Source organism: Pistacia vera, unplaced genomic scaffold (assembly GCF_008641045.1).
Source record: "Pistacia vera cultivar Batoury unplaced genomic scaffold, PisVer_v2 Contig666, whole genome shotgun sequence".
In the NCBI taxonomy this organism is placed as follows: domain Eukaryota; kingdom Viridiplantae; phylum Streptophyta; class Magnoliopsida; order Sapindales; family Anacardiaceae; genus Pistacia; species Pistacia vera.
In genome coordinates, this window is record NW_022196519.1 from 843636 (window position 1) to 859608 (window position 15973).

The window sequence follows — 15973 nt, forward strand, 5'->3', positions numbered from 1 at the left end:
TATATGGATGATATCCTCATCACAGGGACTGATTCCACACTTGAACTGACAATTTGCCTTGAAGAACCTTGGATTTGAAGTTCAAAGGAATGACTCCACCTTGCTACTTACTCAGTGCAAGTATGCTCAGGATTTACTAATTAAAGCTGGCATGAGTGAGTGTAAACCTTGCAGTACCCCTATGGCCACAGGAGTTAAACTTGGTGAAGAAGATAGTGCTTTCTTTGAAGAACCTTCTCTCTGCAGAAGTATTGTAGGAGGGGTTAGTGTTTTTGTCACCTTATGATCTTGTTTTGAGTCCTACACGATATTTTCCTTATCTGCCAATGTGGCCACTCTTTCTAAAGGTGAACACCTTTATAAAGTGTGAACATTTTTGAGTCTATGCGGTCATAATGCATCTGGCATATATTTTTCTCAATCACACATTACGCACCCATTTTACTTTTTGGATAATATTATTCCTTGTTGATATTTTGTTATGTGCTTTTCCACTTGTCCACTTTTTATTCAGTGTGTAAGAAAAGTTGTTTTGCTTTGTTTGTGGTCCCAAAGATTCTTTTTTAAAAAGCAAAACACAAAAGTTTTACTCTAACTTTTTTGTCCCCAAACCTTTGACGCCTTGTTCTCTATATATTTCTACTTTTTTGGTGTCTTGATAAAGAAACCTAATTGCCTCTAATTCATCACTGAATATCCTCTGAGGTTTTTGTTTTCATCTATGTTTTCTCATATGCTGTGGTGGGCTTAAAATTACCCTTTTCACTCTTCCTTGTGTGATGACTTTGGATGTTTGATTCCATGGTGATGAAAGCTTGTGTGTAAGCTGCTGTTCCAAAGTTGATTCTTTGTTGTTGAAACTTGAGATGAGCTCAAGTATGACCTAGTGGTCTCGTGTGTGAAGCTTGCTATGGTGGCTTGAAGTTCAACCGAAGAAGAGAAGATTGCTGTGTTGAAAACAAGGAGTGTTTTGCAACTATGCTTTTCTTGCTTTATATTTGAACTCATAAGTTTACATAGTGGATTTGCTTCTTCTGGACTTGGTCCCATGGATGTAGGCATTTTGCCGAACCATGTAAAAATGAGTGTGTTCTTTTCTTGCTTTGATGGATGTTTCATTTATGCCTTGAACAACTCTTATGCACAATATGAACAAGCAGCCCATTCCACATAAGTTTTAATCACTTGGTAATCCTTTAAAACTCTTAGGAGGTCTACAGTACCTTACCCATTCCATGCCTGATTTAGCCTTCTTTGTCAACCGGTTGAGTCAGTTTCTTTAGGCTCCTACCACTGCTCACTGGACTGCTTGCAAAAGAGTCATGCGGTACATCAAAGGCACCCTGCAACATGGACTTCTGTTTAAAAAAGCGACAAATTTTATACTAGAAGGTTATACGGATGCTGATTGGGCTAGTGATGTGAGTGATAGACGATCCACAAGTGGTTATAGTATTTTCCATGGGGACAATTTAGTGCAATGGAGCTCTAGGAAACAACTAGTGGTTTCATTATCTTCAACAGAAGCTGAATATAGAGCCCTCTGTCAAGCAGCCACTGAATTAGTCTGGATTCAGCATTTATTTCAAGAACTTGGTATAAACATCAACACAACCCCTATTTTGTGGTGTAACAATATGAGTGCTAGAGCTCTCTCATCCAACCCGGTATTCGATGCTAGAACAAAGCACATTGAAATAGATGTGCATTATGTAAGAAAGCTAGCTACCAAAAAGAGATTAGTGGTTCAATATGTTGGCACAGAGTACCAAGTTGCAGATATTTTAACTAAGGCACTGCCAGGGAACAGGTTTCAGTGTCTAAGAGAGAAGCTGAAACCCATTTCGGTACTAAGGGTAGGTTGATAACCTACAGCAGAAGGCATTCTACCCAATAAGGCAGATACTTCGGATCCCGCTTGGACGAAACGGAAGATATTGTCAATAAATAGTAGTACGTCTTGTTCATTAACATCTCGGAAATATTCCGCCATAGTTAGGGCAGTCAAACCAACTCTCATGCGAGCTCCCGGCGGTTCATTCATCTGACCGTAGACTAGAGCCACTTTTGATTCCGCAATATTTTGTTCATTAATTACGCCAGTTTCTTTCATTTCCATGTAAAGATCATTTCCTTCACGAGTACGTTCACCGACTCCGCCAAATACGGATACACCCCCATGAGCTTTGGCAATGTTGTTGATCAATTCCATAATGAGTACTGTGTTACCTCTGGTACTAATTCTGAGGACAGCAGTGTTCCTCTGGTCACTGGAAAAGTTGGTCAATATAAAGGATAACGTGGTAGTCTTTCCAATGTTGAAGTTAGAATGTTTACACTGAAGGTGATAAATGTTGCTGTTATGCTGCGTTCTGCTACTGTGTTGCTAAGACTGAAATATTATGTAGTTGTTGTTTACGGGAAAAATGTTGATTTACAGGTCTGGTATATAGTTCAGTTTAAGGGAGCATATTATGCAGTTGCTGTTTACGGGAAAAATGTTGATTTACAGGTCTGGTATATAGTCCAGTTTAAGGGAGCATATTGGGATAAGTGTACTGGTAGATTGTTACATAGTTCAGTTTAAGGGAGCATATTAGTACAATGGGGTATGTTTGTAATCCTTTGGAATATATAGTTGTTACTCATATGCGGTGTATTTTGTAAAGATTAAAACTAGAAGGTTAAAACTCTGCGTTTTAACCCAAAGGCTAAGTATAAATTGGCCGCCTTCTTGTAACTAGTTCAGTTAATCACACAGACATTTTTCAGTTCGTCTTCCTTCTTCCTCTCTTGCTCTTAAAGTCATTCAAGCTTTGACCAAGCATTCACATTTTGTACATCAGGTGTGTTGCACGTTTCTTTATAAAAGCGTTATTAAAGAAACTTTTAGTCGTTGGGTTGGTGACAAGAATATGTCGGCATAAAGAAATCCCATCACAATAATTTTATATTATAGTCTTTAAAAAAGCATATATGCCATTGCCATCCCCTTTCATTGTCAACTTTAGTTTTACCATCAACTTTGTCCCCAGCACTCTCAGCATCATCAGTTTGATTAGACGACTTCACTATTTTGAGAAGATTAGGTGAAACTTGGTCCACTACAGGTCCAATGAGACTTTTTCGTTTAAGTTTTTTCTCGAATTACTCTGGTCTTATCAATTTATTTTTGAGCACTATTATTCTTGTTACCTTGTGCTTATTATTGCAACTTGGTGTTTTATCAATCATCGATCACTCTTTCATCTTTTTCCCTTTTCTTTTTTCCTTTAATTATTGACAAAAATTGAGAAGGTGAAAATATCACCAATCACAACCCAGTTGATTTATACATTATGTATAAATTACAATTTCTATTTATTTCGTGAATACATAATCTCATTACAAATTTGTTCAGATGAAGAAGTCTTCCCATTCATGAATATTAAACAACAATATGTCAACATAAACAAAACCCATCACAATAAATTAAATATCGATTAATTTATATCCTAGCAATTTGAAATATTAGTCAAAAGCCATGCTCCATTGGCTCCAATATTAGAATTTTACCAAAGAAAAAAAAAATATTTGTAAACAGTTGATGGATGAACAAGACCATTGTATATATATATATTGTAAGTTATTATATCATCTTTCTCAAACAGTCAAACTAAAATTAATAAAATATGCATAACCCTAAAATGGGTTTTACATGGTTGCTTTGTGTTATAGCCTAAAACTTAATACTGATCAATCAACACAAAACAATCACACCAAGAAACAAGAAAAACACCACAAAATCAAACACACAAAACAAGCCACGATTTACCGTGATTCACTTATCCTTTTATGGATAAGCTACATCTACGTTGAGCTCAAAAACGGTATGAGCTCGCTGCACTTCGATTACCAGAAAACAGTCAAGATTACACAGATTCAACACTCACCAGATCTACCCGTTTACAACAGCAATCAGCCTTACAAGATACCCTCTGAATATCCCAAACCCGAGAGAACAACACTCTCACCTGAATGATTAAAGCCCCTAATCACTCGACTGATACTCACAATCTGGAATGTAGAATCTCAACCCTAACATAGCGAAAAGAACCGACTCAAAAAAACCCTAGCCATTGTATGTTTTCTCTCTCCCTCAAAACTGAATGAACATACGCTTATATATGGTTTGACTCTGTGATTGATCCTGGCCGTTCAATCTGAAACGCATCCTGTGGTCTGAATTCGCCTAAGTTAATATGCCTAAAACGACGCCGTATTAGTGTTACTTAAACGACGCTGTTTCAGGCTTCCATATTTAACACTTTGTTTAGTTTCTTGTATGCTTTTAAATCACATTTTTGTTACCAGAGCAACTATATGTATTGATGACAGAGGGAATTTCACAAGTAATAGCACTTATGAGAAGAACAGGAACCTGATCCTCTCATCTCTTGCTCCTAATGTCACTCTACATGATGGTTATTTTTACACTGCAAGTGTTGGCCAAGAGCCTGACGAAGTTTATGCTCTTGCTCTTTGTAGAGGAGATTCTTCTGCAGAACAGTGTGTCAGTGGTGTCAGTTTTGCGGCCGAAGATATCATGAGGCAATGTTTGAACCAGAAAGAAGCAGTTGCATGGGGAGAGGGTCCTAAATGCATTGTACGCTATTCAGACCATTCGATTTTTGGAAAAATGGAGACGTATCCCTGGGCTGAAGGCGGCTATGGGACTAATATCACAACCAACATGACACAGTTTGATCAGACTTGGAAGAGTTTGATGAATCGGTTGTTGAAAACATCTTCTACTGGCTCTAATAATTCTAGAAAAAAGTTCGCAACTGGAGAAGCGAGTTTGACTGATTCTGTGAAGATTTATGCACTCATGCAGTGTACTCCTGATATTTCAGAAAGTGATTTTGATTCTTGTCTTCGTCAATCTGTGTTTTACTGTGAGAGCCACTACCATGGCAAAGCAGGTTGCCTTCTTGTGAGACCTAGCTGTATTTATGAATGGGATTCGAGTCCATTCTATGCAGCCTCTCCTGATGCTCCATCCCCATCCCCTCCTCCTTCACAGTTCACGCATAAGGAAATGATCATAAAAGGTATATATATATATATATATATATTCACAAATATAATTAGTAAATGTTTATTTTAAATGATAGGGTCAGATCTACGTATAAGCATATTACCAGGAACTCTCAATGAAACTTGAATTCTTTTTTTTTTTTTTTTTTTTTAATCCAATTGATTACGACGGACTTTAGACCTTCGCCTCAGATATTATGTTAAGTCATTATCCCACCTAAAAACTTAAGTTAGTAGGTGAGGGTTCAATATTATATTAATCCAAAATATATCTTGATGAATTTTTGTATTTTATATTTAATAATGTCAATAAACCAGTTATAGTGCCAACTACTATTGAAGTTTGTATTTTTTTGTATTTTTTGTATTTTTTTGTTTTTAAATGTACACAAGGCATGAAAGATGGATGGGTATCTTTCATGATATTCCCTAGTAGCTTTCCTTAGCATCATCATGTGTTGAGACCATGTACACAATTTTTTTTTTTTTAATTTTTTTTTTAATTGTTTGTGCTTATATATGCAGAGAAAGGAGGCATTGCATCTAAGACCGTTTTTATCATTGTTGTTTCTACGGTTATCTCCGTAGCACTTGTTGCCTTCACTTGTGTCCTTCTTTGGAGGAGAACGAGAAAGACAAAGCGAATGATGGGAGGTAAGCAAACAATAGAAGGTCAGTACATTATGAGAAAGTCTCTATAGTATGTACATTCTATTTACATCTAGCTAATCATGCATGAATGGGTTTGATACTATAGTGGTATTGTTGATGTGGTAACACAAGTTAATGCATACATGCTAACTGGTTATTGCATTTAATAACTACAAATCACAATTAATCAATGTAAAGATAGATGAGAGAAAATACTCAGAGGTGACACAAGTTCACTAAATGATAATATGAATATTGATGTGGTACCTGTTGACCAAAGATTTATGGTGCTAACTGCAAGTTCTCAAAATGTGAGGACCTGACTGAAGTTTCACAAACGATGTCGTTTCACTTTAGTTGTAAAAGTCTTCTTCCTAAAACGATTATTCAGTGTAATGAGCTGCTGTAACTTTACTCTTCTTCACTCACTCTCTCACTTATTTTCTTCAAGTATATAAGCAGCCACAATGTATTGTAACTAGTTAATCAATCAAATACAAAGAATTATTCAGCTTAGAATCAAGTTTTATCTTTCTTTTCTTTCAATTTCACAGTACCTCAATGGAATTCTAGATTTTTTCTATGTTGCGTTCATGATTGGTTAAGTGCATATATGATACGCACATCAAAGACTTTCTAATTAGTTAAGCTTGTGGTTTCTAAGTTTAGTTTTAACGAATACTTTACAAAAAAGACTATTAACCTTAATAAAAAAGGGTCTTTTATGAAATATCTTAAAAATTTTATCTTTTTTTAAAATCACTCTAATTTTTAATATTACATAGAACAATAATATGCTTACAAAATCTTCATACAAAGATGTATATACAAAATGACGTAGAAAAATATAAGTGGTACAATGAATATAAATAATCAACTCATTAATTGATATGTAAGTTAAAGGGTAATGCAAATGCCACATCACTTTGTATTTATCCCTTTGTGAAGAGTAATGTTACATGCATAAAATAATTATACAAATTATAACTTGTAAACTAATTAATGTGACAAACCCATGTGTTTAACACATCATATAATCTAATTTGTTTAAATCATGAATAATTTTAAATCATCCAATTGCATTAAAACACATTAGTATGTATGGATAAATTTATACGAAGAGTTTTTACATATAGTATTATTCCTTTCTAAAAAGACTTTATATGTACAGTATTACTCTATTAAATACACTAACTCTAGGAAATATTAGTATTAAAATAACTTCAAAAGCAATCATCATTAGAAAATAGAAGACATTTTTTATGAGAAAATCTTCTTTACATCGGATATTGATACAACCATCCAATCATGAGGTGAGTGTATCTTGCTTATAATGACATGGCACTCCATTTGTAGGAAAGATTTTTTAACTTCTATTGGGTTAGGTTAGAGTAACTTAATTTTTTTCTTAAATTGGAATACATTGGTAATAGATATGGATATGAGAAGGAAGCTGAAGGTAGTTATTTTCTTTACCACCTCATCAAGTCCTAGCCCTTTGGATTGTAATGAATCAATTGCTAAAAAACTGTGTCAAAATTATAAGTTGATGTAGTGTAACCCTTTTTATTAAACCATCTAAAAGAGGTTATATATTGAGAATATTTTGAATTAAAAGACTCTTTTTAAGCATCCTATAAATGTAGTTTTGTAGTAGTAGTGAGGTTATATAAGAGCAACAACTAATTAACTCAACTGTGTTACTGTTGTTGTTAAGACGATGATAATGTGGAATCCTTGCAATTTGACTTTAGCACTATCAGAGTTGCAACAAATAATTTTTCAATTGATAATAAGCTTGGACGTGGTGGATTTGGTGTTGTTTATAAGGTAAGTAATTAATCACTAACCAAAATTAATAAATATCAATTGTTAATAAAAATGAGTTAAATTATAAATTTTGTTTTCAGGGTAGGCTTCTTGATGGACAGGAAGTAGCTGTCAAGAGGTTGGCTATAGGTTCTGTACAAGGAGAAACAGAATTCAAAAATGAGGTCCTCTTGATGGCCAAACTTCAACATAGGAATTTGGTTAGACTTCTAGGATTTTGTTTGGAAGGAAACGAAAAGCTTCTCATCTATGAGTTTGTGCCAAATTCAAGTCTAGATAACTTCATATATGGTATGGTAAATTCCACTATTTTTTGGCTTTCTTTGTAAGAAAAGAGTATATTAATTCCATTTAATGTAATTTACTTATTTGGCGTTGACGAGTTTGCAGATCCAACCCAGCGTTTAATATTGGATTGGAAGATGCGATACAAAATCATAAAGGGCATAGCACGAGGAATTCTTTATATTCATGAAGATTCTAGGTTTCGCGTCATTCATCGTGACTTAAAAGCCAACAATGTTCTTTTAGATGTCCACATGACTCTAAAAGTTTCAGATTTTGGAATGGCAAAGTTGTTAGCAATAGATCAAACTCAAGGCCATACAAGTAGAATTGCGGGGACATTGTAAGTATTTATAAAATTAACATAAACAACTCAAGAATCGTCAAGTTTATTCCATATGCAAAAACATAATTAATAAATATATGCTTATGATCAACACATGATACGTTGATTTTTGTTACGAAATAAAATTTGATTGAGTCCAATTTTCAGTGGGTATATGGCTCTAGAGTATATAAAGCATGGGCACTTCTCAGCTAAATCCGATGTTTTCAGCTTCGGTGTGTTACTCCTGGAAATAATGAGTTGTCAAAAGAATAGTTCTTTTCCTACCGAAGAGGAACCGCAGGATTTATTAACCTATGTAAGTCAAATTCATAGGAATATTTTTCAAGTTTTTCGACCCTCTGAGTAATGTGTTAGACTTAAATATTACTGTTATACACTTAATAATGGTTTTAATTTTTGGATCAAGTGATAAGTATTAATATGGTCATTGACACATCGTCTTTGTCAAATTTTGTAGGCATGGAGAAATTGGATTGAAGGTAAAGCTGTGAATCTAATAGACCCCAATTTGAGGGTTGGCTCCAATAGAGATATGATGAGATGTATTCACATTGGGTTGCTTTGCGTTCAAGAAAATGTAGCCAATAGACCTACAATGGCTTCAGTAGTTCACATGCTCACTGGTGACACCCTTTCTATCCCAACACCATCAAAACCTGCATTTTTTATGCACTTCAGCACAACGACAGATAAATTAGAATCAACGGCATTGGATCAATCAAAAAATTTCCAATTTTCATTGAACGAGGCTTCAATTACTGATTCTGGCCCTCGATAATGTCTGAAGATTGATTTTGTATCTTTAGGCTAGCATATATATGTGCTTTGCTTTGACTTAATTTTTTTTTTTTTTTTTTTAAATATAGTTATACAAACACTATTTTTTAAGTTCCCCTCTAACATCATGATCCATGCATGAAATCTTTTCATATAAATCATCTAAGAATGAAAAGTCAGAGAAATGTTATAAATTCATCTAATATATACGAACAATTACATCATTTCTAAAGGCTAAAACATGTCTTAGCTTTAACATACTAATTTAGTAATATAATATTTTTTTATTCATTTATTTTGTTCTTTTAGTTTATTTCATTTAAGACAATTTTGTAATATATATTTTCATTAAAAAAATGGGCTGTGAAAATGAATTTTTGGGAGTACATGATATACACCAACCCACTTAAAGTCAAAATGAGAGAAAATTGAAGAAGAAGAAGAATCAGTAAGTGAGCTGATTTAGTTCTATTTTCGTTAACAAGAGAGTTCCAGTCTCTATGTTATATAGAGAAGATTAAAACGACACCGCATGACAGCACCTTTGTGCCTGATTACAAAACAACCCTCATTGATATTTGGTCAACATTCCCCCTTAAACCAAGCTACATACATCTGACAAATCTCCTGAAAGCTAAGCTTATTAGAGAGCAATTCTTGTTCTAAACTGAACTTGAAGATGGAAAGACAACTATTGACCACAATCAATTCTTGAATCAATTCTTGGATCACTTCTTATCAGCTCCACCAGTAGGACAACAAAAAAAAAAAAAAAAAAAAAAAAAAAACACAGCAGCAAGGCAAATACATATCTTCTTCATCAACTAAAATTGATACTCCAACATGACACAGCAGAAACAATTCTTAATTCTACAGTTCAAATGCAACAACAGTCTGATAAACATCACACAGTAGAAACACTTCTAAACTGATTGTTAGAGTCATGAAAGTGACTCTATTTTGGTGATAAAAATACCCCATGTGTGATTAAATTGAAGTATATTGAGACAATTAAAGAATTTATGAATTTATTCACGAAAATCGCTTCCTAATATTTTTCTTATTAATTTAACGTGTTTGGAATGATTTTTGAAAGTATATTAGTTGATATTAGTTTGTGGTTTATGGATTAGGGGTGATTTTGTCTCATTTATGCTGTTTAGGGGGTACACTGTCATATTTATAAGGGTTGATTTTGTCACTTTTCAATCAAGCAGGGACCAAAGTGATATTTTGGCAGTTTGTCTATTAAAGAAAATGAAAGGTCGCATTCAAAGGAGGCGTTGTTCATCCATTTTCTGGCAACGTTTCATCTTCCTTTTCGACGAACTTCAGCGACGGTTCATCTTCCTCGACCATCTATCATCTTCATCAGCCGTCAACGCCACCGTGAGACGTGATTTGCTGCTGCGATGCTTCAAATTTCTACCACTATTTTTCAGAAGACCCGCCGAAAAATTAAAGTTTTCCAGCGAGTGCAACTGTTCGTATTCTGGGCTATCCGTTGGTTGTTTTTAGCCCTTCTTCGCATCATATCGCTGTCGGTTACCTCCTCTTCGCCATGATCAGCTTCGTTTCCACCGTTTCAGCCTCCGTTATCACCATCATGAGCAGCTAAGTTCTCGGTTGTCTGTTAGGGCTTAAGCGAGATCGAGATTGACTCCATGGCTCTACTCATCAGCTCTCGACTAGTTGGATGAGCCCGATTGTAGGACATTTGGTAGTATTGTGTTTTGAATTATATTTGTTTTCGTTTAATGTTTGATTTCAATACTTTAATATGATTTTAGCATAATTTGTGATGAATATTGTTGTCCATTGTGATTTAATGTTTTCATAGAACTTGTTGAATGATAAACGTTGGTTTGAAATAATTGAATGATGAATATTGCTTTTCATTACTTTGCATCAATTGTAATTGAGTTGTGTTCGGATTTAATTTCATTTCTACTGTTGTTGCGTTTATTGTGAAGTTGGTTGATTGGAAGATATGTGTTGACAAATTGTATTTGTTAATTGCGTACCAACTAGTGGAATTGTCGTGTAGCGTTTATCGGTGTTGAGTGATAGTCTTTAACCAATCGAACTTGAGTGATCGGGTGAGACATGATAGATTATACCTAGAGTGCCGAGAAGCCATTTCATTGATTTGCCTTGCCTTGTAGGTTTAGGGGATCGTAGAGGGTGGAGGAGAATTGTGTGAGTCGTTCTCGTGTCGAACCAAAACCGTAACGGCAACATTTTTATTATAAAGTCTTCATTTGTTTTAATTTCACGCTTTTATTAGTTGCATTTAGTTTGTTTAGTTTAATTAATCAAATTGCCAATTTCTTTTCCGATACTCAAAATACATTAGGTTGTTAGTCTTGCTCTCTGTGGATTCGACCTTGCTTACCATTAACTACGGTATTTAGGTTTAATTTTGTGACTGTGACGACCGGTTTGACAAAATTTTGGTGTCGCTACTAGGGAGCAACGTGCTTTTGACTTTGTGTGTTTTGGTAGTCATTAGTTTTTATTCTAGGTTTATTTTAGTTGTCGTTTTTGTTTGTGTTATTTTCTTTGTTGTGATTATTTGTTTGGGTAAATTGTTTAATTTTTGTGTTCCGTTTAGTTCGTCTCGTTGCATTGTTGGTTAATTATTTTCTTTTTAGGTTGTTTGCATAATTTCATTTTTACTTCGTTTTATTTTATTTTCATTGGAATTGTTTCATTTGTGTTTGTTTTTGTTTTGTAGGAAAATTGCAATTGGGAAAACGCTTTAGCGTGTCATGAGCAGTAAAGATCTTGCACGACCCGATTGTGAAATTCTCTTAACCTTTGATTTTTTTTTATTCCTAGGATTTAATTTTTGTTCTTAGTATTGAATTCTTTTAGGTTGCATTGATAACTTTAGTTTTGATTAAGTATATTTGTTGTGTGAAATTTTGTTGGGTATAGTTTTGTTAGATTTTAGATTTGTTTTAGTTTTGTTTCGTGTGCTTATTAAAATTTGTTTCTTAGGATTTGGATTTAGTTAATTTTCTTTGAGATTGTTGTTGCGTTGCTTGTTGAGCCTTTTGTATGTTGGATTGATGAATGCAAACTAGAAGGTCTTGTAACGAAGAGTTATTACCTTTGAATCTTGAAATTGAACACACTTGTAAGAGGAATAGAAAACAAGCACGTAGGATGGCTGACTAGGATGAACCTGCACATGTGCCCCTTAGCGAACATTTCACACCCACCACCTACACTTCAGTCTCATGTATCCGTGTCCCCAATGTCTAGACACAACACTATAAGATCAAAACTAGTGTCATCCAATTGTTGCCAATTTATTATAGGAATTTAAATGAGGAGCCATACAAACACTTAGATGAATTTTTAGAGGTTTGCTCCATAGTTAGACTTTAACATGTGAATGAAGATGTTGTGCGCTTAATTTTATTCCAATTTTCACTTAAGGATTGAGCCAAACAGTGGCTCAATTCTTTGGTAGCAGGGTCCATTATCTCTTGGACCCAAATGCAACAAGGATTCCTAAAAAAGTATTATCTCATTGGTAAAACCAACAGCATAAGACGAGCCATTACTAGTTTCACTCAACTTGACAGCGAGGAATTTTATGAGAGTTGGGAACTTTTGAAGAAAATGCTTAGGAAATGTCCCTATCACGCAGTCCCAAGGTGGCAATTAGTTCATAGTTTCTATGATGGACTGACCGAGAGGCATAGGAATATGGTAGATGCTTCTTGTGGAGGAACATTTATGCACAAGGACGAGAATGAGTTATGGCAACTCTTCGAGACCTTAAGTGAAAATTCAATGCACCACATTTCTGCGTCTAGAATGCCTATCTCAGGGTAGCCATCCAAGAAGGGTGGCGTGTATGAGGTGTCATGGTTAGATGACATTAGTTCCAAGCTAGAGGTGTTGGCCCACCGATTTGCCCAGTTTGTATCTATACAAGGGCAACCCTCTACACAATCATCTTAGGAGGCGAACCAGGATGTTTTTGCCATGCACTCCACTCTTGACCATCCAATTGAGGAACCTGCCCCTAACTCTTTTGAGGAGCAAGTGCAGGTTGCACAAGGCTTCTAGAGACGAAACGATCCGTACTCGAACACGTACAATCCTGGGTGGCGTAACCACCCTAATTTTTCATGAAAGCTATAACCACCCTAGAATGTCCCCAATAATATGCCATACAGGAACAATCCTTCCAATCAGTAAGATAATTATAGGGAGTAACCTTCAATCCAACCTAGGATCCTACAGCCCATTCAGCGACCCACTCTAGTGCCTAGTTCACTAGAATCAATGATGGCTCAAATGCTCCAAACCATGCAGGAACAAAAAGCCGACATGAATGCTAGGTTCCAAGCTTTAGAGCAGAATACCCAACTTCTACATTCCCATTCCCAATCCATTAGTAAGCCAGAGACCCAGATTGGTCAAATAGCTGAAGCAGTCAATAAGAGGGAACAAGGCCAATTGTCTAGTTAAGTCGTAGGTAACCCTAGTGATTCTTCTCAATAGAGAGGGTTTTCGAACAGGCTAAGGCCGTGATGACTTTTCGGAGCGACCGAGAGCTAATTAGGCCTGAGAGGGAAGTAAAAGTCCAGGGTAGAGAAGAGGAAAGTCTAGGTAGGGACCAAGCCAAAGAGAGTGAGAGTGAGCCACTTGTAGAGTTGAGTTTTTAGAGACCGGGTAAGGAGAAAGTTGGGGAGAATGAACTATCCCCTGCATCGTACATACTGAGAGCACCATTTCCTCAGTGCTTAGAGCCCCCAAATGTTCCCACTACTAGGAAAAGCACTAGAATGGAGGAAATGATTGAGTTGTTTAAGTAGGTACAGATTAACATTCCACTTTTAGATGCCATTAAGCAAGTACCTACTTATGCCAAATTCCTCAAAGACTTGTGCACGCAAAAGAGGAAAATGAAATCTCACACACCTAAGATTGTACATTTATCGAAAAATGTAAGTGCAGTTGTCTCAAACCGCATTCCCCCAAAGTTAAAGGATCCTGGAGCTCCTATTATTTCTTGTGTTAGGTAATGTCACGATTGATAGAGCACTCTTAGACTGAGGGGCAAGCGTGAACTTATTACCCACTTTCGTGTATGAACAATTTAACTTAGGTGAGCTCAAGTCAACTGAAGTCATACTGCAGTTAGCTGACCGATTGGTCAAAATGCCTAGGGGCCTAATTGAGGACGTGTTAGTTAAGGTTGAGGAACTATATTTTTCGGTGGATTTTCTTGTCTTAGACATGGAGTATACGAGCAGTGGAAGTGTGCCACCGATTATTTTAGGGAGACCTTTTCTAGCAACGACTAATGTTTGCATTAACTATAGATCAGAAGAGATGGAAGTGTCTTTTGGGAATAGGAAACTGAGACTTAATGTGTTCAATGTTGGTTTAGGACCAATGCGTGAGGACGATAACGAGTGTTTCATAGTTGATGCTATTGACAATCTAGTGGAGGCTCACGCCCTACAGATGTTATGTGATGATGCGATTTACACTTTTATGAATCCGTTTGTTGAGGAGATATGTAGCTTGAGCGTCGTGTATGAGATTTAGGAGGTTAGTGCGTATATGGCTAGGTCGCCCACTCTAGAGCGTTGACCTTGGAACATCAAGTATGAACCTTTACCACCTTTGTCTAAGACGACACAACAGAGGTCAATTGAGTCTCCACCAGTCTTAGAATTGAAGGCCTTGCTTGATACTCTAAAGTATGTTTTCCTAGGACCTAATAAGACCTTACTTGTGATCATTGCCACCAACTTAGATAGTGAGCAAGAGGAGAGATTAATGGTAGTCTTGACAGCACATAAGGAAGCAATCGGTTGGTCGGTAGCCGATTTGTGAGGGATTAGCCCTTCTTTGTGCATGCATAACATATTTTGTGAAGAGAATGCTAAACCAGTGCATGAAGCTCAAAGAAGGTTAAACCCGAACATGAAAGAGGTGGTGAAGAAAGAGGTGATCAAATGGTTTGATGCGGGTATCATCTACCTTATATCCGACAGCCAATGGGTGAGTCCGACCCATGTTGTACCTAAGAAGAGTGGCCTCACCATTGTTGAAATTGAAAAAGGTGAGCGAATTCCTAACCGTACTCCCACAGGATGGAGAGTTTGCATTGACTATAGGAAGCTCAACTTAGGCACTAGGAAAGATCATTTCCCGCTCCCATTTATTGACCAAATCCTAGAAAAACTTGCAGGGTAGACTTTTTATTGTTTTCTGGATGGCTATTCCAGATATATCCAAGTACCAGTTGCCCCCGAAAACCAGGAAAAGACCACGTTCACATGTCCTTTTGGTACGTTTTCCTTTCGTCGCATGGGGTTATGCAATGGACCGACAACGTTTCAAATGTGCATGTTATGGATATTTTCTGACATGGTGGGTCAATTCCTTGAAGTTTTCACGGATGATTTTTCTGTGTTTGGTGTATCTTTTGATGATTGTCTCGAAAAACTTGAGTTGGTGTTGAAACGTTGTAAAGAGACAAATCTTGTTCTTAGTTGGGAAAAGAGCTATTTCATGGTTCAAGAGGGAATTGTCTTAGGTCATGTAGTTTCCAAGGAGGGGATAGCAGTGGATAAGGCAAAGGTAGAGTTGATTTCTCAACTACCACCGCCTTCGTCGGTCAAACAAATTAGATCTTTCCTAGGCCATGCAGGATTTTATAGGCGTTTCATCCAGATTTTTAGCAAGATCTCTAAGCCTTTGTGTGATTTGCTTGCTAAAGATATACATTTGTTTTTGATGACTCTTGTATGATTCCTTTACCATTTTGAAGAAAGTGTTGACTACAACACCCATCATGCAACCTCCTGATTGGAATCTACCTTTTGAAGTGATGTGTGACGCGTCGGACTATGCCATTGGTGCAGTCCTTGGCCAACAAGGGAATAAAAAGCCCGTTGTGATCTATTATGCAAGCAAGAGCCTCTCCGATGCTCAATGTAATTACACCACTACGGAAAAAGAATT

General features: G+C 36.2%; 1 protein-coding gene across 1 annotated transcript; it reads left to right on the plus strand.

Moving 5' to 3' along the window:
* Nucleotides 1-1322: 1322 nt before the first annotated feature.
* On the plus strand, nucleotides 1323-9004 carry LOC116112722 (cysteine-rich receptor-like protein kinase 18). The gene is made up of 10 exons (XM_031398832.1): nucleotides 1323-1847; nucleotides 2126-2278; nucleotides 2345-2568; nucleotides 4354-5093; nucleotides 5605-5751; nucleotides 7448-7560; nucleotides 7641-7851; nucleotides 7951-8188; nucleotides 8339-8489; nucleotides 8652-9004. Exons 1-10 carry the CDS (start codon nucleotides 1323-1325, stop codon nucleotides 8970-8972), a joined length of 2823 nt encoding a protein of 940 aa, XP_031254692.1. The 3' UTR covers nucleotides 8973-9004.
* The last annotated feature ends 6969 nt before the right edge of the window (nucleotides 9005-15973 follow it).